This window comes from Pieris napi, chromosome 2 (assembly GCF_905475465.1).
Source record: "Pieris napi chromosome 2, ilPieNapi1.2, whole genome shotgun sequence".
Classification (NCBI taxonomy): domain Eukaryota; kingdom Metazoa; phylum Arthropoda; class Insecta; order Lepidoptera; family Pieridae; genus Pieris; species Pieris napi.
Window position 1 is genome coordinate 9546520 of NC_062235.1, and position 23792 is coordinate 9570311.

At 30.4% G+C, this 23792-nt stretch overlaps 1 protein-coding gene across 1 annotated transcript in view; it reads left to right on the plus strand.

Moving 5' to 3' along the window:
- The first annotated feature begins 4485 nt into the window (after positions 1 to 4485).
- Positions 4486 to 23792, plus strand: part of LOC125058323 (spondin-2) — a 30680-nt gene continuing 11373 nt past the window's right edge. Inside the window, exons 1-2 of the mRNA XM_047662391.1 lie at positions 4486 to 4641; positions 15782 to 16029. Coding sequence (XP_047518347.1) covers positions 15834 to 16029 — 196 coding nt within the window. The 5' untranslated portion in view covers positions 4486 to 4641; positions 15782 to 15833. The remainder of the gene's footprint in view (positions 4642 to 15781; positions 16030 to 23792) is intronic.

Here is a 23792-nt window from a genome sequence, read left to right on the forward strand (position 1 = left end):
ACCTGGATTACTCTGACTTTTTAGATTATTGATTATAAAATAGTTAGCAGGGGCCGTTCAAGTATTACTTAAGCAGATTTACTGCAATTAACCCCCCCCCCCCACCCTCCGCTTGTCATCGAAAGTAAGCAAAGCATTCAAAAATAAGTACATAAAAGTATTCATGTTTTGCAGGAATCCTCGAAAATGCATTTCGTTTTAAAGCATAGACAATGTCCCACACATTGTATTGTCCCGCACTAATATGTGTAAAAAAGTAAAAAAATTGTAAATAATTAATTACCCCTCCCCCTATAGTGCTTACATAATATTTGAACGGCCTCTCATATTAACAATAATTCAATAATTCAAATTGAACTTACATATATTTACTAAACATCTCAAACGATATCTTGTTAACCTGTCCTAGTCTTATACTGAAAATATTCTTAACGTGCAAAAATAGGTTTAATATAAATGTGTAGAATTAATTAATTTAATTTTTAAAATACTGTTTACGTGTCAAAAGGAAGAGACTGGCTGCCTACAACACAGGGAATCCTAGTGTGGGGGCCAATGCACTTTAATTTATCTAAATATCTTGTATATTGTGTATAATAAAGTTTTTTCTTTCTTTCTTTCATAAAGTCTTTATAAAATGTATAAAGTCCTTATATATTGGCCTGAATTTGAAATTTGCTATGTAAATTATAAATAATTTACATACCGTAAACGGTACATCACTAGTTTAATATTTGCTCTTGTAAGTGCAACACTGTCTATATTTTCTCAAAAATTCAACACGAAACTAGTATATAGGTATAAAAATATTGAATCGTTTCAAGGAAAATATTCCGGGAAACCCTTATAAAAGCAACGAAATCGAAAACAATAGATGAATGGTTCACGTAGGTAGAGGCACGCGTGAATAACTCGACCTGTATTGTGTAGGCAGTTGAACCAAATCATTAGTTGGATTCAAAGTTTCAATATGAAGTGAAACTTGAAAATTCATACTTTTTTTTTTTAATTAAGACAATTCACACCAATTGACCTACTCCCATGCAAAGCTGGTGAAGCTTGTGTTATAGGTACTAGGCAACGGATATACATACATATTATAGATAGATAGACATATAAATACATATTTAAACACCCAAGACCTAAGCACAACACCAAATTCTCATCACATCGATGTTCGTCTCAGCCGGGGATCAAACCCGGGACCCATGGATTCGCAGTCAGGGGTACTAACCACTAGACCAATGGGTCTTCAACGTCACTTAGCGTTGGCATGAAAAACGATTTTGTATTTCACGCTCTATTTCTAATTATCTCTAATAATATACTTTGAATGATTGTAATTAGCCGTCCTTCGAGCCCCAATTTATTGTTCAATGTCGTCCAAGTGTCTGAAATTCATACATATTAATAGAAGCCACCAACGTGACATGAGTTTTTATTACTCACATAAAACAGCTAGCCACAATGAAAATGAAATGGCCCGTGTAATGTTCAATCTTTACGTCTTTTTTCATAGTACTTATAATTCGACAAGCTCTCAGCGTCTGCAGATTTTTTTATTTAAACAGAGCTTTTGTTTCTATCGGACGAGGTCTTGATAGCTGTATGGTTGTTTATTAAGATATAACAGTTAATAATAACAGTCCCGATCTGAGATTGCTTCTGCTGATTTTGATTAATTTCTTTTATACACCTGTAGTTCTTAAATTATTAGGTTTAAGACATGCCGATTTTTTCACAATGTGTAACTTCGCCATACGAACAAAAAAAAAGCAATCCATTAGTGGGGTTTGAACTTCAGGGTTAATTCGCCCTTTTAACTAGGCTTACTGCTGCAGTCATGGGGTGTGAAGAAGCCACAACAGTCAATCAGTTTTTTTATTAACTCCTTTTGTTTGTCAACAAACATTGTTAAAATCTAAAATCTTGGCGATTACAAAGAGTGGCAGAGAGCTTATTGCCAGTTCTTCTCTTCCGTTCTACGCCATTGATTTGAGAACTGGCAGTAAAATGTAAAATTAGAAGCATTTAGCATTTAATATGTATTTGTTTTTGGCTTTCATAAGTGTACATTGTGTTACCTAAATGAATAAATGATTTTGATTTGATTTGTTATTTATATAGTTTAGGCTTCAAGTCCCATTATTATTAATAGGTATAGTGAGGACGCGATTGAACGTCTTTTGTTTCAATGTTTTTAATTATTACAATTATCGGAAAACAATTATTTATTCACATAAATATACCCAGGTTAACCCGTCATGTATGTAAGATGTTAACCCATGATATACCCAATAAAATATTTTCGATAGACCATTAAATTTTAAAAGCTTCAATAACAATGTAAATATGTTATATTCATGGATATAATTCAACACAATATATTGAATTGAGTATGGCCATAAATCAATAGCCTTATAGCACCTTAGGGAGTACTCCTTGGTCAAGACTGGAGTGTATTGTTTATACGAGACAATGGACATTAATATTATGTTGACTGAAATATATGTGATCGATTAAATTATTAAATTTTTCATAAGGGTTGTGTTAACGCAGTGCGTTTCTCAAACCCGATGTAGAGGATTCGAACCTTGACTACATCAATGGATTTTATGCACAAGTAATACATGCTCGTAAGGTTAAGTCAAACTCAAAAACTCAAATGACTAAAATTGACATAAAAGGCCAACTTGCCTGTGAAAAAAAAAATATAATGAAATAGATGCCAAGGATAGTGGAAGTTTTTCTTTTCATATTTATTTTAGTAAAAATTTCAAATTCAAAACTATTCATTCTTAAGCGAGAGTTTGAAATAAAACTACATAATTTTAGTTTCAACCAAAAACATCCGTTGACTGCGTATTAATTAAATAACAATTCGTAAGTGAAGTGAGAATATTTTTTCTACAAAACTAGTATAAAATATAAACAGATAAAGCTGTAGCATATAAAATTTTATGCGTTCGATTATCGCCGATTCAGGAGGTAACTGGATGAAAGGGCCAAACTACATACAATTTATTTTCCTGTATTTTGTGAACACAACATTTACCATTTAATATAGCCTTTACGAAACATTGACTTCAACATGGGGTATTTTAAAACGTAAATAAAGGCGTCGTGCATGAAAAAAGACGTTTCGTGCAAATATGCAAATTGGCAATGGGTGATTTAAAAAGTGTTGTGATCAAGTGAAGAAAGAAAGGGGATATAGCATCTATGATATAATATGTTCATACACATTTCCAGAAACAAAAGAAATATAGATTACTATTAGACTATAACTAAATACATTTATATTTTTTATTACTTTTTAGATGAAGTTACGTTTTTTTTCTGACAAATATAATTTTATATACATATGTTCGGCCTAAATTGCCGTTAGTAAATATGATAATGTAATTTAGCCCGTATGTATGAATTTATTCTTCACTCATAATAAGCTCTCTCGCTATGGGACATAATTGTGCCTTTATGTAACTGGCAAGAAATAAAAAGTTTACTTTCTTTCGTGGCTCAATACACCCTTGTATTGTCCAGTGTCTTTTCATTTGAGCTATAAATCAAGGTATTAAATAATTGTAACAAAACGCAAACTCCAACCTAACAAAAACTCAAATATAATATCAACCATTAACGACAGCAATATTCACATTGCCTTTGTATTTAAATCTAGTTTTTAAATTTGTAAAACTTGAATCGTTTTAATTCCTTGACTTTTTATCGAAGCTGCGAAGATTCGCACCTTATTCCATTGTATGAATTCTCGACCGTGAAATAACTTTGTCGTTTGGAACTTAGAGCTTTTTTAAAAGATGTTTGTCTCAAACGGATGTAGTTGTGTTCAATTGATACTTTGTGATAAACGGTTTAAGTGATGTGAAAAAGCATTTGGTTAAATCATAATATTAACAATAAAGACAATAAGTTACAGTTTTTTGCATTGTAAAGTGTTCATATTTCGTAAACGGAGCAGTTTTTTAATCCTAGTCTGTAAAGAATATTGTTCATTATGTAACTATCGTAAAAGTTGACGTCAAAAAAAAGCAGGACGAGAGCCAGTTATTAATTATTAGTTTCATAACTGAAAACATTAAAAAAAAAAACTAAAATTTTGCTTATTTTGTATTGAATTTGTGTGTGCAAAACAAAAAATAATAAGTATCTACATGTAAGCATATAAATGTAAGAATGTATTATCAAAACAAACGAAGCTGTTTAAATTTCGGAAGGCAAAACAATAGCATCCGCAACCGTTTTATCTTAACCAAGATAAACTAAAGTGACGGAACTTCAGCCAAGAAAACGCTAACGGCGGCTGTCACTCGAAACTACGAAAAAGCTCACGCACAGCTTCTCTTATCCTATTACACGTACACGTAGACCACAATAAACATCTAATTCTTTCCTGCGCACCTCTGCACCCTCTTTCATCCTTTTCCAACAGATAAACCTATCTCGCTCTAGCCCGGTATAGGTCGGAGCACTTTCAGCTCCCTAGTTTCGTCCGAGGGCTCGTTAGTTCTGGACGTGAGTACTGCTCGTCTCGCTCTTTACCGGGTTGTACTGAAAAATTCGAAACGTATTGGACTATGCGTTAAATGTGTGTTACGCGGACTGTGCTTAAAATATTAATAGGTGAGTATTTTACGACGAACCTTGTGAACACTGGTTTTTGTTAATTCAGGAATTATCATATATTTTATTTATCCTAACAAAAATATAAACATGTTTTATAAGATCATTTTTTAATTAATGCAATCATCATTTCCCTCTTACCTAAAGATATCTCCTGCTTTAAGATGATTTGATTTTCGTATATAATTTTTGCTTTCTATTTTAAATATTTCTTCATTGTTTAATAAATTATATTGTTATTCAGTGGTAATTGTAGTGTTATAGTTCTTAATTCTTCTCTTTTTTGCTAAACAAATTTGTAACGTATTTGTATTATAATAATAAAAATAAAATTATAAGCCGTCTAATTACATGTTATTTTAAATAATAATTGAAATTCTGGTAAAATATTATAGAGGCTTATACTATATGTAGTTCAATTGTATATAATAAGACAAATTGTTATCTTTACTGTAAGTTCTTATGAAATAGTCTGGTGCTCATTTTCGTCATATCTAATTTTATATGCATATTCAGTATATTACATATAATTATATGTCATATGTAAACCTAAAATAAGTTTTGGTCCTTTGGTTAAGGTCCCTTCTTAATTCTAAAGAAACATTGAATTCATATAGATATCATCCTATTCTAAGATATTTGTTTTCAATTTTTTTTAAATCTTTGTACGTATACAAAAGACGCCACAAATAAAAAGGCCGGCAACGTATTTGCGAGCCATCTGGCAATGTGAGTGTCCATGGACGGTCCATATCACTCAACATCAGATAACCCTCGTGCCCGTTTGCTGTTAATTAAAAAAAAATATAGTTTCTTATTTTAAACTACTACCACAGATTTAACTGCATTTCTGTATATTTTCAAAAATTTACGATACATATTGATAACGTCGCGTCACTCAAATACATAATTGCGATAAATAATTTCACGATAAATTTTTCAATATTATTGTTTCAATATTTGACATGAACAAATATGCATTAACTTATGACAATTAATAAACGTTGATGTTTAAAATAAATGTTGATGTTAATGTAAACACATTATTCAATGGATGAGTTTCAAAAACATTTAGGATTCGTTTAATGAGGTTTGTATTGACTGAGTTATTATTATTTTTTACATTGTAATATGTTCTTTGTGACTCACATCTCTATGGTTTAATGTGCGCTGTTTTAAATGAATTTATTATTATTTACACAACACAAAACTGCAACACTTAAAACTACAATCATAGGAGACATTTATTTTTAATAAAGAATTAATATTTATGTTTTACATAGCTTTACAAAATTAGAGATTAAACAAGAAAATTGCATATAGTATTTAAAACTTCAATTACGACATACTCTTATTTTTGCGTAGAATACAATTCATGCCGATTCCGATGGAAATAATTTTTAATTTTTCAAAATCTCTTGCAAAGTCTGCAAAAATCTGCTGAAAACTTTGCCTAGTATATGGATTTGGAAAGTTTTTAGCGGCTTAAAGTTGTAGATAATCGCTATAATAATTGTTTTTGTTCCTGCATTGAATATCTAGTTCGTTAACATACTTTAATTGAACTGCTAATGCACTGTTTGTTTAGGAGAATACTCCGCTGTATTAGCGGAGAATTAAGTGCTTGTCGCCCGTAACACTTTCTACTAGCTTCCCGGGTATACCTTCGGGATCCCTTTGTAACGAAGTGATATATATTCAGTTGTAAGATGAAGATTTTCTATATATAAATGTAGTTTAAAATTTTTATAAATTTAATTCAAATTTTGACTTTTTAATTCACTATGAAGCAATTCTTATTTCTGTTAAACAATTGATTTATTCACACTTCGTTACCTTAAACATCAGGTTACATAAATTAATAGGCAACGGGCGGTCTCATCGTTAACAAGCGATTTCTTCCAGGCTAAGGAAAAATATACCTACTAAGGGTATAGGTTTTAGTACGTAACTAAATTAACAAAAAATTCAATTACAATAGCACTAGAACTATACAATACTAAACTAAGATCTAAAAACATAAAAAAGTAAAATCTAATGTGGAGGAGGTTTAATGAATCAGAATAAAAATTTATTAGTAGCTAATTACAAGGCTCAAAAAGAAGATTACTACATGAATTTATAGACTGAGCTGGTCTGATTTCAAGAGGTAAGGAGTTCCAAAGATTCTTTGCAGCGATAAGGAGTGAATTCAGTTTTATGAGTAGGAGTATCAAGAATATTAGGTAAATAGATTGTCACGGGAACGCTTATCAAAACTACATAATTATGATTAAATTAACTGGAGGTTTTAGGATAAATAATATTATAGAAAATCATTTTTTGCCACAAAAGAATTAGATAACCAGCTGAGCTTACTTCGAAATTACGACATATGGCCAAAAATGGAAATCTAAATATGAATTGAATGCTAGATTTAAAAAACACATCTGATCTTACGAAGCTGCAGTTCTGTTAAAATTAAATTCAACATATTACTTATTAAGGTAATTAAGGTAAGGTATGGTAAGGTATTACATTAAATCTAGAAATTATTGTTAACTCTAATTCTGAGTATTATGTCACAATAAATTGTTAAATATAAAGGAGAGAACTAGACTCAACACTGGAACTAGATTGTTCTTTAAAATCTACAAGGATTCTCTTTGCTGTCATATGATTACGCAATTATAATCACTGGAATGATTATGATTCATATGTAGGTAGTATTAAACATCTATTCAACAGACGGCGACCCATCCGAGAGAATGGAATTCAATGTAGAACGCATTTTTCTTATCTTTCTTAAGATAGCGGATTAGGCCACCCACTAATTAGTGGAACATTACGAAATTGCATAAAGCTTTTTTTTAGTTAAGTGGAAGTAAACTTTAAATCTATATCCAAATTAAATCAATTATTATTTGGGAACCGTATTTGTCCCTTGCAAAGACATTCGAACATGTAAGAAATTGTATTAAGCAGATTTTAATTTATTGCAGAAAAGCGCTGAAAATACAACCATTTCAGGCAAAGAATTTTTTCAATTGTGCAAAAAATTCCACGTTTGCCTCCATTAGCAGCCGACGCACACAATGATTTAGCATTCCCCCAAGAATTATTGTGATCATAATTTTTGCAGTCAACTTTTAACTTTATTGTTATCGCTTTCGAACTTTTTGCCTTGCGTGTACCATGTGTTGGTTTGTAGTCAAATTATTTTTAAATGCCTATGTTTTGTGGCAGTTGTCTGTGAAATCTAAAATTTCGTATTAACCAGGAATCCTTCTACAGGTATAGTATGGATACTAAATAATAACTTTGTTAATAGAAATCAAAACAATATGTATATAACATATTATAATATATTAGGGATAAATTAATTATTTCTTCTTGTTAAGCGTAATTTAACTCTAAATGAAACTAAAAATCTCTAAATTACCTTGTAATAACACAATTATTACGATACTCTAAATACAATATAAATTCAATAAAATTCCATCACGTGTAAGTAATAAATTGTATGTAAAGATGCTCCAAAAATAAATAATAATTCTTTATATAAACATCACGCTTCTTAAGTAAATAAAGTCGTCTATGTATGCACATCACGATCGAGTGCCGTAAAGCGCTAGTGAAATTGAAAGTGACTTCCCTTGTAAAGTAACGACTGAAGCGCTGAAATATCAATTTATTCCGATTTCATTCGTATCCTACGAGCGTGTTAGCGTTGACAGGTGTGTTGAAAATATTAAAAATAGTTCACAATTTTGTTAAGGAAATATCTTATTTGCTTCCAAGCTTTTAAGTGTTAAGGTGCGTACAGACTATATAACATAACATGTTATACAACATTGCTATACAACATGTTTCAGATAATGTGGACACTGAATGTTATAAAACATGTTATAATAACATGTTATTGATATGTATGCTAGGACGAACCCAGCATCTACGTTTTTTTGTTTTTCTTTTGTTATTTAAAATGGTTATATAACATTGTTATATTGCATTATTATAATGTGTACAGTATTGTTTTATGTTATAATGTTGAATGACAAGGTTACATAATGTGAACGTGTTATAAAACACAAGTTATATAATATGTTACATAGTCTGTACGCACCCTTAGGAATGTAGTATACTGAAATATATTTAGTTATTATGGCTGTCCTGTTTATTTGGCTTCTAAGAACATTTTCTGCATATTTTAAATATTTCAAACTATGTTGTTCTGATTTAGTACCCAGGACCTGCAGGATAATTAAACGGCAGATCTCTGTACTTAAACACTACTTGCGGGTAACGGAGCAAACAAAGTGTCTCCATTAAATGCTATATTTAGATTTTCCTTAAAATACTGAGAAATTTATGAAATAAACGTGAATTCAAAACGTACACCATAACTTTTAAGTACCGAAATATCTCATACATTAAAAATAGCATAGCATCAGCGGGCTCGATTAATTAAGCTAAAACATTTTCTTGTTCTGATCTCGAATCCTGTTGTTTTAGTAAGGATCAAAAGCAAGTTCAAGCTCATTATTGCGACTTGTAAGGCACATAGCTAAACAATTACTTGCCTTTAAATGATGAATATTTTATTTTATCTCACACACTGTTTTATTGTGTTTTTATTTTATTTTTATTACTCTTTAATGTATTTATATTCTAAGGTTTCGATATTTGTAAATATGTGAGGTATGTATACTAACTTTTTTAGTATAGTAGTTTTATTCTAAGAGTACATTGTCTTCTAATATAATTAATTATTTAACTAATGTAAACAAAATATTGTAAACCTATTTTAAAAGAGTAAGTGTGGAGTTTCTTGTCCATTCTTTTCCACACGAAACTACCTTTTGGAAGGGGCAACTAGAATCTTCTTTGTATTTTGTTTGACGTTCAAAAGCGCCATTTTAGGTGGTCTAATTGAAATAAATGATTTGACTTTGACTTTGATCAGTGAAAAAAATGCATGCAGAAGTATCACAGTCCCATGTCTCATGTCATGCTTGTATGCATTAAGAATAAATATTTTGAATGATCGGGTAAAATAGTTGAACGCTAGATTATCATATATAGAATATAATTGATAAACGCTTCTTAGGGTACATTATTCTCTTGCATTAATATTTATTAATGTGTCTCTTGATTGCAGGACTACTGCGATCTCTCTGATTATTATCTTTAGCTAATAATCAGAACTACTAAAGTAGTTTTCGTAAATCGAGAAAAAGTATTCGATGTTTGTATCAAAAAACTAAATTTGAATTATATAAATTTGTTCGTATCTTTCACATAAACTTCGTAGTTCGACTACTATGACCCATTTAGAATCTATTTTCGAGTTATCGTAGATCTTGTGGCGGCTCACGGTGACCGTTTCCCTCAAATTTTCTTTGAATGAATTTCTGTAGTTTGAATGTTGAACGCTATATTTCTTTTAAATTTAAATTAATATTTTTAACTAATAGATTTGAAGATAGTCTTACAAGTAACGATTGTATTATAATAACTCATATTGATGTTAAAATAAACGTACAAATAACGATTATGTGAATTATAATAGGATCACAAGTTCGCTCGCAAGCATAACTTTTAGTTAGACGCTATTTAAAACAAGCGTATGTAATATAAACAGCAAACTAAAAAACTACTTTTATATGCATTTGTCGCGCTCCTAAACAAGATTGTTATGGTTACATGAATATAAACCACAGCGGTTTGCTAATGTAACTTGTTATGATTGTATTATATTTTTTTTTGTAAAATAAAGAAATTTAAAAAAATATATATATATATATATGATAATCCTAATTAAAATGTCTTTAGACATGTATTGAAAAACGCAGCGGATTCTCAAAAATAACTCTATTTGAATTGATAGATTTATTTAGAACCAAAGTGCAATTAGACTATTTACAACAGTAAAAATAAAATATAAATAATTGGGTATTTAAATGTATAGGACTGAACTCTCCAAGAAGAATCTATCGAAACTATTACGTATGTCACTCAACAAATAACACTTTAAATGAATTTCAAAATGTATTCTATCCAGATAAAGTGACTCAAATTTTAAATTCCAATTAGTGCTTACAAAAACCCATACAAAACATGACAATGCATTCAGGATTGACAATTGATGATCAACAATCTAGCATGGATGTCGACTGATTAAATTTTTTGACATTGGCTATATAATAATTCCTTTTTGTAAATCAATTCAGTGATATATTTTTAATTATGTATGACCGAATTCGGAGTTTGACTACATAATAAGAAATTGTTATATCAAAGGTTTGGTAATTTTAGAAGATGTTATAAAAACTATATAGATACTAGCTGATCCGGCAAATGTCGTTTTGCCATGTATATCATTTATAATAAAAAAATAGGGGTTGATCGTAGAGGGGTAAAAGTTAGGGATTGTATGTATTTTTTAATGTTGTATCATAAAAAAATAGAAATTAAAAATTTTGTCTAAAAAATAAAATAAAAAATTTAGGGGTGGACTACCCCTAACATTTAGGGGAATGAAAAATAGATGTTGGCCGATTCTCATAGATACCGGATAAGCACAAAAAATTTCATCAAAATCGGTCAAGCCGTTTCGGAGGAGTATGGCAACGAAAACTGTGACACGAGAATTTTATATATTAGATTAAAAAAATTATTGATAACTTTATTTACATTTAACATTTATAATACCAACAATAACGCAAAAATAAATTACAGAAACAATCTTCGTGATATAAGTACTGATATCCTAAAAATGTTTCACGGCTAAACAGCAAAATGTTTAACGAATTTTTAAGGAATATTATTGATATTAATTTTGCGTCAATTTCATACTAACATCTAAAGAGATATCATTAACTGCCATACATTTATCACGTAAGTTTTTTATATATTAAAATGGTCAAGGTCTCTCTGTCCAAGACAATCCCTGCATAAGCTCCAGAGTATTGCATAAAATTTTAAAGCACGCCACTTTGAGCAATATCATGAATTGTTAAAACTTCATTATACCGCTATCCTCACGAAACTTGCAAAGTTCAATATTGTTAATTGAATTGTTTAAAAGCTAAAGCTTTGGATAACTTAAGGTATTTGTTCTATTTTAATTGTATATATCTATCAGATCTTGTGATAAATGTATAATATATAGTGATCGGTTCGCACAGCTGGACATGTTTGTTTTAATTGTTTTGAAAAAATATCAAAATAATTTATTTCATTTATGTAACACTATGTAAACTTATGAACGTCAATAAAGAAATACATATTGAATGCTTCTAATTTTACATTTACTGCCAGTTCTCAAATCAAGGGCGAAGAACGGACGAGAAGAACTGGCAATAAATGTCTATATTACTCAGGGATTGTTAACAGAATGTAACGTTCTAAAAGTACTTTAAAATAGGTCCATTAGTTATTGAGTTGAGTTTACAAAAAAAAACATCATGGACAGTTTTTTTTAAATATATAATTATTATACGTTTCTATACTACTATACAGTACACATTACATAGGCAAAAAACCCCACACTTAAGCGATTAAACTGGAAATAACAATGTAATCGAATCACTTGTCCCGAGGGAATATTTAAAAACAAAGGGTTGGAAAATTCAGTTTGTAATATGAGGGGAAATGAAAGAAAATTAGTAGGTTCTTGGAAACTCTGTAATATTGAAAAAATTTAACCATTACGAATTTTCAGAAGCGAATATTAAATTTCATATTGTTCATTATTTTGAGGTTTTATATTTAATGACTTTAAGAAGTAAAATTTTTAAGGTTACTTGTTCTAATTAGTATTTAATATCGACCAATTTATGTTTTTCAATAATTTATGAATATATAATTAATAATATTAAAATATTATTGAAATACTATTTACTAGCGTTCTTATAATCAATACGTATTTACCACAATCACCTATACTTTACTAACTGATTAAAAAGAGCCTAACAGGGGTTAGAAATTTAAAATATTGGCAGATGAAGCTTGTGAAGTGAAGTGATGTAAACATCTACGGAACTACTACTACTAAAGGAAGAAAATTAAGGACGAACCCGACATTTTCAAATTTAAAAACATGAACGAAGCAGCATCCAATATATTTTGGTGTACCGAATAAGGTATATTGTGCGGCAGAATTTTTAAATTAATGTCGCAGCAACACCACTCCCTTTATATGGAAGAAACTGTATGATAGAGTTATTATTATATGATAAAGCGACAATGTATGACAAAATATTATTCATATTATCTGTTCCTTTTACATATATATTTGTATATGCTATATTTTATAAAACAGCCCTGAAAACAGCGTCTGTTTCAGTACGGGAAATTAAACACGCGCACTGCATTCATGTCAAAGCCCATATCCTGAGAAATACCAGTTCATTGAGATTAAAACCTAGATACGTCTTTGAAGCTATCTAGGACATAGAATCTCATGCAACCCTTTGCGAGCGACTAATGACGCAACGTTTTATGACTGAATTTCCCTTTAGAGTTAGTAATTACATCGTAAACATCGTTATGTAAAAAGTAAAATAAAAAAAAATTAATCATATAGGTAACATAATGTACACTTATGACTCAGTCAGTAAAGAAATACATATTAATGCTTCTAATTTTAAATTTACTGCCAGTTCTCAAATCAAGGGCGTAGAACGGGAGAGAAGAACTGGCAATAAACTCTCCGTCACTCTTTTTAATCGCCATTTTTTTTACACAACGTTTGTAAGGAGCTGCAGCGATTACACCATGTTCCACATGACATATAATCAAGTAATTAATAATAATAACATGAATTAAAAAAAAAACAAAGACTTGTCCTCTATCAATAGGAGCATGTATGGAAAGAGTATTTGTTTAGTATACCTTAGTTGATTAGAAACAATGAAAAGCATGACTATTGCCTTGAAAACGTTGTTATATAAATATTTGTTGTACTATACGGTCGCATATAAATAAATGAAATTTAAACAATTTAGGGATATATTAAAATTTTGTGATTGTTTTTAGGCTTTAATGTTATTTTGGCACGGCCTTACAAATTAACCGTATGTGTACTGTCAACAATTATGTTTTTATGTAATTAATTAAGAAACGATAACTGACTTATACAAACTAAACATATTTTTAATTTTGCCTTAAAACTTGTAAGTTTCTAAAAAAATATTATATTATTATTATTAATTATTGGAAATATTTTATTACAATCTAGTTAGCAATAGATTCCTGCAGATAAGTATCTTGGTTACACAAAAACCATTTTATGACCCCCAAAATTTTCCTCTTCACATTATACGAGTAACAGGTAATTGGCCAAATTTCGTTCTATTTCAGCACGCAAACTGATCCTTATTATTGTTCCTCTCCTCTTTTTGAATCGGTACCATTGAATTCTGCACGTAGCTCTATCTATAACTAAATGAGACAGCTGTCATATTTCTCATTGGGGGGCACGTGACCGGCTTAGAAAACGGGTAGAACAATGGAATGAGACTTGAAGGTGATTCGCTTAGACAGCCCACTGCGTGCGAAAGCTTTCATTGAGAAAAATCGATTAATGAAAACAATCCAGTTATTTGGTCGAATAGGGGTCGAATCGTATTCTTTTAAAATACGAAGATTGCACAAAAATTAAGAAAATACGTTCTATTTGAAAATGTTCTTATCGCGAAAACCGAGAACAATGTTCTTTTTGTAAAACTAATTACTGTAAAAGCCAACGCGAGGTTGGTGAACTTTTATTCGAATTTCAAAATTAACGTCAGTTAATTAAACTACTTGTGACCTTTAACACTGTAATATGAACGTGGATTATAATTTGCTTTAGCTGTATTCCATTTACTGAGACAGACACATTCGGAACCTGTTATTTTAGGAGCTTTTTGTACTAAATACATTGAATAAATACATTGGAATGGCCTCCGTAATTCCCCAATGGGATAACATTCTTACATCTGTTTCATTAACCATTTTTAAAGCAAGTAAATCAACACGCAACATTGTTTTGTCAGGAATTAAAGTCAGAATCCATAAGCCACGTGGTTAATCTATATATATATAAAAATGTTAAATTGATTTGTGTACGCTTCAAAAACTCAAAAAGTTCTGCACCGATTGAGCTGAAATTAGCATGATAAATAATACGCATTATAATACGATTGTTTTAATCTATTTTTATTTTTTTCCACAAGTATTGCAAAATCAAACTTATATGAAATTATTCTTTGTTTTGTTTCTCATTTCTCAACCATTCAATCACACATGTGCTACAGTGAAGCGTAACAGGGTACAGCTAGTATTGTATAAGTCTAACATATCAGTTTTGATACTTAAAGCCAATTGCTAGTTCTGATTAACATAGATTATACTATCTCCTCATAGGAATAACAATCCCGATGTATCACCATCCCGGTGTTGATTCAAACGGCCTCACCTCAAAGGTACAAAAATAGCCAGGTCTTTAACCTTTACGTCACAGTATCAATTGCCCCAGATAAAGTAAATATTGGTGGAGATATATCAGGATTCCATGAATGAAGAGGCTATAATTGAACTGTCCATTCATTTAGATTGATCTGCCAAAAATACTTTGCGTCGGCGGCGTTGACTGTCTTGGCTTTCGGTAACAATTATTAACAAAACAGCTATTTTAATAATCACTTTATTTTCTTCAGTAACAGTTGTTGTTATGTAATACAATACTGAATAAAATACAGCGCTGAATAACTGTCAGTTATGTGTCTTGCTGATTTTGATTAAATTATTGTATATAGTATAATATTTAAGTCTTCCTCCTGTTACGAACTATACAACTAAAAAACGCAGAGTCACTAATAATGAAAATTAAAATAAAGTCACGTAAATAATAAATGTATTTTTAGTGAAAATTTATAGGAAATTAAAAGTGGTTGCTAATAACTACATCCACTCGTCTAATGTTTAACGACGGAATGGCCCAAACAATTTAAAAAAAAAATCTTCGATTGTTTTATTTTATAAGTTCTAAATTTAAACACACCATCGGTATATTTCTATTAGATAACGAAACGGTCACAAATACGTAGGCACAGCTTTGAAGTGCCGTATTTTAAGACGAAAAATATTTAATTGACTTTTTCTTTTGTTCCAGTTCCGATGGGGGTCGAATTGTAACACCATGAACGCTACCTAGTGTCGGGACAATGTTTATCGATAAAATGTGGTTAGTGTTGTTACTTCCCGCCCTAGCGGCGGCGCTGTCATCGGCCGATTCCGATTCGTGTAACCCGGATAAGATGACAGTGTATAAGATGGTGTTACACACTTATTGGACGAGGGAGAAATTTCCGAAACATTATCCGGACTGGCGGCCACCTGCTCAATGGTCACGTGTTTATGGTAAGTTTTAATGAAAAAAAAATATTAGTTTTGATGTGTGACGAATTCCTTTGTCCTGCCTAATTCAGTTTGGACTTTAATTGGCATTTAATAATTATTGCTATAACTACAAGTCTACACACTTTTAAAAGTCCTTAATTATTAGTCTGTTGTGTCTTGAATGCATACATTGGCCGTCTTTATTTGTGTTTTGACGAAGAACCCCTATTTAGGATGGTTTTGGTTTTCGCAGTAATATTGACATGGAAGGAGAATAAACGTAGCAAGCGCAACCTTAAATTGACATACTGTAGCAAAATGTTTATTAATAAATGAGCTTAGTGGTAATAGTCAATAAATTAGTCAATCGAGACAACAATTTTCCGTAAACTGAAAGTTACTTAATATTAATTGTTCGCTAATGTAGCTATTGTATTTTAAATTATAAAAATTGGATCTTAACTACTGATAAATGAGGTATATTTAATATTGTTTAAAGAAAAAATATCAGAATTATGAATCCAATTTAAACTTCTAAAATTTAGTGCAGCTGGTGTCCAGCTTTAAAGCACTTACTTTATTTAATTTAATGAATCTCAATTCAGCAACTGTGAGATTAAAATATAGTTAGACTGAATAGTTAAAGTGTAAAAATTAATTAAAAGTATCATTGTACTGAAATAGAAATTCGCCCATCCAGTTATGAAAGGTACTTCAAACTTTCACTTTGATCGCTACATTTTTATTGTAAATGAAATTATGAGGGTGCAAACTATTTTCAGAAAAGACTGTTCTATTTTTGAATTAGTTGTAAAAGTATCTCCAAGCTCGACGAAGGTAAAATTAGCTTGCATTTGCAATTTGCGCTCATTTTTAGTACAACTCTTTATTTCGAATTTTGTTTTTAAATATTTTTACTATTTACCTACGTATGAGGAGTGAGGAACTGGTTTAAATGAATATTGATATAAGTAACATCCATTATCCAACTTCTTTTTAAATACAGTATATTATACTTGTTATAAGAATTTGTAAGTAATTTCATCTGTGTAATCTTCATGACAAATTGACTTTTTACACGCTTTATATTAGCTTCACCTGTATGTATGTAACCGACTCCTTCGGACTCGATTTTGACCCACTTTAAACGGACAGATTTAATTCAAACTTTGTACACTTATAAAGAATCAGCGACAATATAATAATTTCATAGGTTTATCTCGAAAAAACAATGTAATTTTTTTTAAGTCCACAAAGCAATACGATTAAATTGAGACAACACGTATTGCTGCTAGGACTAAAAAGTGGAAAATAAATATAGTTTAAAAAAACTATAAAACACGCTTTTAAAGCACATCAAACTAAAAAACTGAGTTGCTCGATAGACGAAAAATATGGCACAGAGCGCCCCACGCTTTTTCACAATAATACCAGTATTTTTTGTTCATTACCATTTTCAGTCTAAATTAGGAACTATTTTAGGAATAAAAGAGAATAATGATAAATACTCCGCTAGCCCAGTGATCCAAAGTGTTGATTACTTTTTCTTCGAAATATAAAGTTACCATTTTTAAAATAGACCTTAAGGTGGTATTCATTTTAATAATGAATAATATAGTAACAAATCTTTTGTTAGCAAGGTCTGACCTCGCCTGTTATATTCTAAAGAAGGGAATTCGTGCACTATAAGAAAAGACAATTTAATAAACAACATCACAACAGTTATATTGATCTATAACTCACAAAGATTCTGCCCATCAATTAACGTCATAATAACTTAATAAACACAAGAAACTTATTGCCTATTTCGAGTCCAACCTTTAACAATCCCGTTGCATTCATCCGACCTAGGATTGGCTGAGAGCCAGGGCTGGTCACTAAAATAGACACTTATCGATAGTGACAGGAAACAAGATCACTACGCAACACTATTGTGTTTCGGGAAGTAAGGAACAAGGTATTTGGAAGGGAACGTATTAGGGAATTATTCGAACAGTGCACGTAATGGTTAGTACGTTTACACAAATAGATTATTTAACAAGATGGAATTTCAATAAAAACCTACAACAGGAATCACAGTATTGATTGGTGAAAGCACGCAAAACCTTCATACAGATAAACGCGACCAGGCGATTTCATTTACATTTAAGGATATTTAAAATTTTACCGAGTGTAAAAATAATGAAAAATTACTTTTTAAATTTATTAAAAATTTAACGGGTTCGTCGATATATAACGTAGATTAGTCTTTAGTATCTTCAAATAACAATTCGTAATGACAACAATCAAAACGATAAACATGTTTTAGATTTCTTCATATATGTATACATTGTTATTGTGCACATAATGCTCTTTAAATATATTACATTTTTTAAAGGATAATGTTATAAATGTACTACATAAAACGCCGTTTTGTGTAAAGAGGATTTACTTGTCTATACTCAAACTGTCCCAAAAACTTTTTCGGCTAAAATAACTTTAACTGTTAGTTGCTAAGTTAAGTTTATGTTTGGAGGCTTCTCCCTCGTGTCATCCTTTGGCTGTGGCAAATACAAACTATACGTACAAAGAAAAGTATATATTTTTTTTTGTGACAGAACCAGATATTTGAAATTAATTCTATCTATTAGAATCTTCCTGCGTTTAAAATAGAAATCGTACTAACGATTATGTGCTATGTGCTATATGAGGGTGTGCAATTGTTTAATCGGTTGCCGTCTAAGGTTCGTAACATTAGCGTGTTTCATCAGTTCAAAAGGGCATTAAAGACACACATCAGAATGGGCCCATTAGACTAAAATTGGGTTAGCTGATGACGACGTGTATCTCGTTCGTATATACTTAAAATTAAATTTCTCATGTAAATAAAAAATAATTTTTGTAATGAGAAATAAAGTTCTTTAAACATTATATGTTAGAAATAATGTAAAATATAGTTTTTTGTGTATTAGACCGATTGATTAGTTAATATCCTATTTTACCACAGATAAAGAACGTCATGAACAATTTCGTCGATATGAAATATATAGTCACAGATAAATGTAAATCTTTATGGCACATTATATTTTCAAGGGCATTAACACTTCAACTGGCGAATGCGAGTAAGCCAACTGTTTTATTTGGATATAAATTGTACATCTTAAGAGATTACCCATTGTTTATCGACGCCTACACGGACGTAAATTGGTCGTGTTTCGTCATTCGATCCGTTTTCGAGGGAACTGTAAATTGAAGGGGTTATTAAGGGGGTAATTTGGGCGTCACAAGATATTTTGATGAGATGACTGCTCGTACGAATATGTTTAATGATGTAAGCAATTTATTTCGTTTGCTGCACTCAAGTAAATCAATTTCATTACGTAAAGGTAGAAACCATAGTAAAAGTTTCGTATGAAGTCACTAACAGACTTACAGTCCTATTGTCACTATGGTTTAAAAAACAAACGCATCAAATTGTAAACTTTTTCCTTTGCTTTAAATTCGTTCATATAAAATCCTAGGCTAAAATTTTTAAACAGCTATGAGAACATAGAGAAGTTTTACCTAATTATTGCTTTATTATATTAACAAGAAATTCCAATGTTTAAAGTGTCAATACTTAAATTCACCGAAGCGCCACCAAACTGCTCCAAAATTACATCACGAAATGTGTCATAGTTACGAGGACTCCATCGATTATTCACTCAGTTGGCAACGATTCAATTGTGACTCGATTATCGCATCGCGTTCAATACCTGAGAAGTACGTGGAAGTATGCTCTTAACACGGCTTAATTTAGACTAATGGTGCCTTTTACTTACTGTGAGGATTCGTTTTTATATGAATTATTTTTACTAGAACACGTCTATAGTTCAAGTAGTTAGTTTTTTTTTGTTTGATATAAAACATTATATCAGAAACCTAGTGAACTTTAAAATCCAGGGGATAATTTGGCGTCTGTTTTATTGACAATTTTTAATATTTAAATCTCAAATAATGTTTGTTTCGCTGTAATCGAAAAACTAACTTGATACCTTTGTATTATTTAACCAAGTGCGCTAACCACACTGAACTCTTTTCGAATTTGCACCAAACATCATTGAACGAATAAGGTTGATAATATAAATTCACACAGTAAGGAAAAACAATTGTTCAGCAAGAACAATTCAGAACTAGAAGAGCAAAAACTACAGAATTTAATGCTATCGTTAAATAGATTCAGCTATTTTTCTCAGCGAAAAGAAATTAGGAAAAGAGCTTCGGCTTGGCAAAACAAGCCCATTAGTTTAAGGTACGTGCTCTTAATCGCTTTAGTTCTATAGAGCCTTTTGAAATGGTTGTAATTAGAATATATTTAAGACTAAAATAAGTTATTAATAAAATTATTATGTGAGTAACTTATTTGCTTCTTTTGATCACAGCGTAAACATAATTTGACAGTAAGAGACCAGCCCTCTTACCGATAATTTAGACGGCTCATTGGTCTAGTGGTTAGTACCCCTGACTGCGAATCCATGGGTCCCGGGTTCGATCCCCGGCTAAGATAAACATCGATGTGATGAGCATTTGGTGTTGTGCTTAGGTCTTGGGTGTTTAAATATGTATTTATATGTCTATCTATCTATAATATGTATGTATATCCGTTGCCTAGGACCCATAACACAAGCTTCACCAGCTTAGCATGGGACTTGGTCAATTGGTGTGAATTGTCGAATCCATAAAAAAAAAGATAATAAATGCTTAACTTGTAATTTAAACACTTCGCAACTAAGCATCTCTCAACCTCTACACAATGATCCAAATGATTTCTTACTATTGGTAATTTTGTTATACTGTTTCCTGGTTATCTGAATAAAATTATTTTATAATAACAAAGCACATACTCTACCAAATGCCAAATGTAATAGACTACATTTTAAGAAATTAGCTTTATTTGTAAATAGTCAGGGTTGGACAGGCGAATAATTAATTGACAGTCGGATTTCAGATCATCTTTGACTCATTTTAAATAAATTCAGCATCCGTTTTCTTGGACATTAGTGTGTTATCTAGACTAATTGACCTGGCTTGACGAATAGTGACATGATCTACTTAGTGATAAATTCTTTCCCTTATAAAATAATAAGCTCTTCCGAGTTCTGAGTACCTATTAGCTTAACATAAACTAATTTTCTTTAACGATTTTAACAAAACATTTTACCTTTCAGAGAGTGTTTCAAAAGCTATATAACCTTGAAATGATAACTAAATATATTTATCTATCCTCCTTTTTAAAGTTGGTTAAAAATACCCTATGTAGTTGCTGACGAACAATCGTTATAATTTATGTATTCTGTGAAAATGGTTTTTGTTAACTTTAGATAAGTTTTAAAAATCAAATTGTAGCCTTGCCAATCATTATGGAATAAATATAATAAAATTAAAGATTGTGAAATTATAAGTTTTACTTATTAATAAAAATAATCTTAATGAGTCCGTAACGACATTGTAAATGTAGATAACGATGTATTTTGAGATTATTAGTTTTTAGAGTAGTGCATGTATTCTCAGATTTGTAACGAAGCCAACTGGCAACTCGCAAGTTCATCAACTCATGACTCATTCGTAATGTAAACAATGATTGCAATTTACGATAATAGTTTTAATAATGATTAATTGAAGCAAAATTTACAAGTCAGAGCTTATTATAGCTCGAAGCTGAGACAAAAAGGCACGTTGATATCTCTAAGCCTATATCATTGAGTCTTAATGAAAGAGCGTAGACTGTAGAGGACGTTTGAAAATTAATTAGACTAGAGTGTTATTTATACCAATGTGCTTACTGCTTATACTGAAAGCACTTAACGAATTTGCCAAATGGCTTCTAAATCATCTCAATATGAAGACGTTATATGGTAGACATTTCGGTGATATTTATATACATATGTATAAAGTTTTTCCGGAATTTTTGCGCTAGCCGGGGGCTTGAGACAAAATCACTACGACAGCCACTGTGCTCTAATAGTATACGCCCACTAATAGTAGCGAATATTGCCAGTCTTTTAAACTAGTACCACCTAAGATTGCGCCTGTCGCAAAGTGGTCTCAAGGCCAGGGATCAGGGATTGGTCTCAGTGAAACCTTAACGCTATAATATATCATATGTCATTGCACTGACATACGAAGTTTGCGTAAAGGATAACCTTTACAAAATAAAACTAGTATCAACTAGTTTTAAATATTTAAGAAAACATCGCTCTTAGTGTGCTTCTTACATTATATTGTTTGGAGTAATAATTTGAATTTATCGTTAATTATATCCGTTTCATGGTTTCTATGTTAAAAAGAAATAAAAGTAAATTATTATAAGGTAGACAATTTATTTATATTCACAATGCATTATATTCTTACTCGACGATTCTTGTAAACATTATGTGAGACCCTTTACAAAAGATAATTACACAAGGGAATATAGCACTATTTGAAAGGTTTGATTCTAAATGTATACTCGTTAAGGGACATGGTGCAGATACTTCACCTATTGTTTCCAATGGGATGTTTAATTATAATGGGCATAAACTCGAATATAATACATATATTATATTATATTATATTATATTATATTATATTATATTATATTATATTATATTATATTATATTATATTATATTATATTATATTATATTATATTATATTATATTATATTATATTATATTATATTATATTATATTATATTATATTATATTATATTATATTATATTATATTATATTATATTATATTATATTATATTATATTATATTATATTATATTATATTATATTATATTATATTATATTATATTATATTATATTATTCACAGCAAACTGACCTCAATTGCCATAAAGCACTTAAAACGTCGAGTTATGTAAATAATGCATCAAATTAGCGTTACATAATTTTCTTTTTATATAAAGGGTCGAAAAACTACGTAATTTCAAACCGATCTGTTTTCTTCTCGAATATCAATAGCCTCTGAATATGTAATAATAATTAAAGTTTAACTCTTTAAGGTAAGATTCATATAAGAGACAGCTTAAACATTACAATATGTTGACATATGTTTTGACGTTTGACATATGGGAGTTATATACGCACTACGTCTATATTAATCTTAGCCCTTGAATTCGTACTCAGAGTAATTAATTAATAACTATTTAAGTTAACGCTGGAACAAATAATATTGCCGCTTTAAGACATTAAGACGTTTTTAGAGCGCTTAAAATAAATTATTTTTACGACTTCATTGGATGGGTAAGTGCTTCCATGAAAATATAGTAGGTATATAGGTCAGGCTAAATGCGGACGTGCTTTTTATATTATTTTTTTACTTATAACACTCTATAAAGTATTAATGAAAACAGCTATTTTTAATATGTTCCTGGGTTTTGCAGGCGCAACCATAATAACAATTATTGTTAATGGCAGGCGGGTTTGAATGGTTGATTACCGACTTACCTTCAAATTCATCAGTGAACCACATGACTCTTGATCATTATATTCCAGTTATTATTTATACTAAAAGTTCCTTCCCATGCAAATTAAGAACGTTTAATTTTGTTAACGTATTAAAACAAAAATACGTACTGGAAATGTTTCCAGGGCCGTCTTGAACTAGGCTGGGGCCATTGGGCTCACAAGAATTTGGGGCCCTTTTGGAAAGTTAAAAAATGCTTATTATAATAAAAAAAAAATTACTAAGTATGATTTAATTTATTATAAATTGTTTACCATTTATTAAAGGTCATCAAATACAGTATGATATATTATGTCATTAATGATATTAAAATG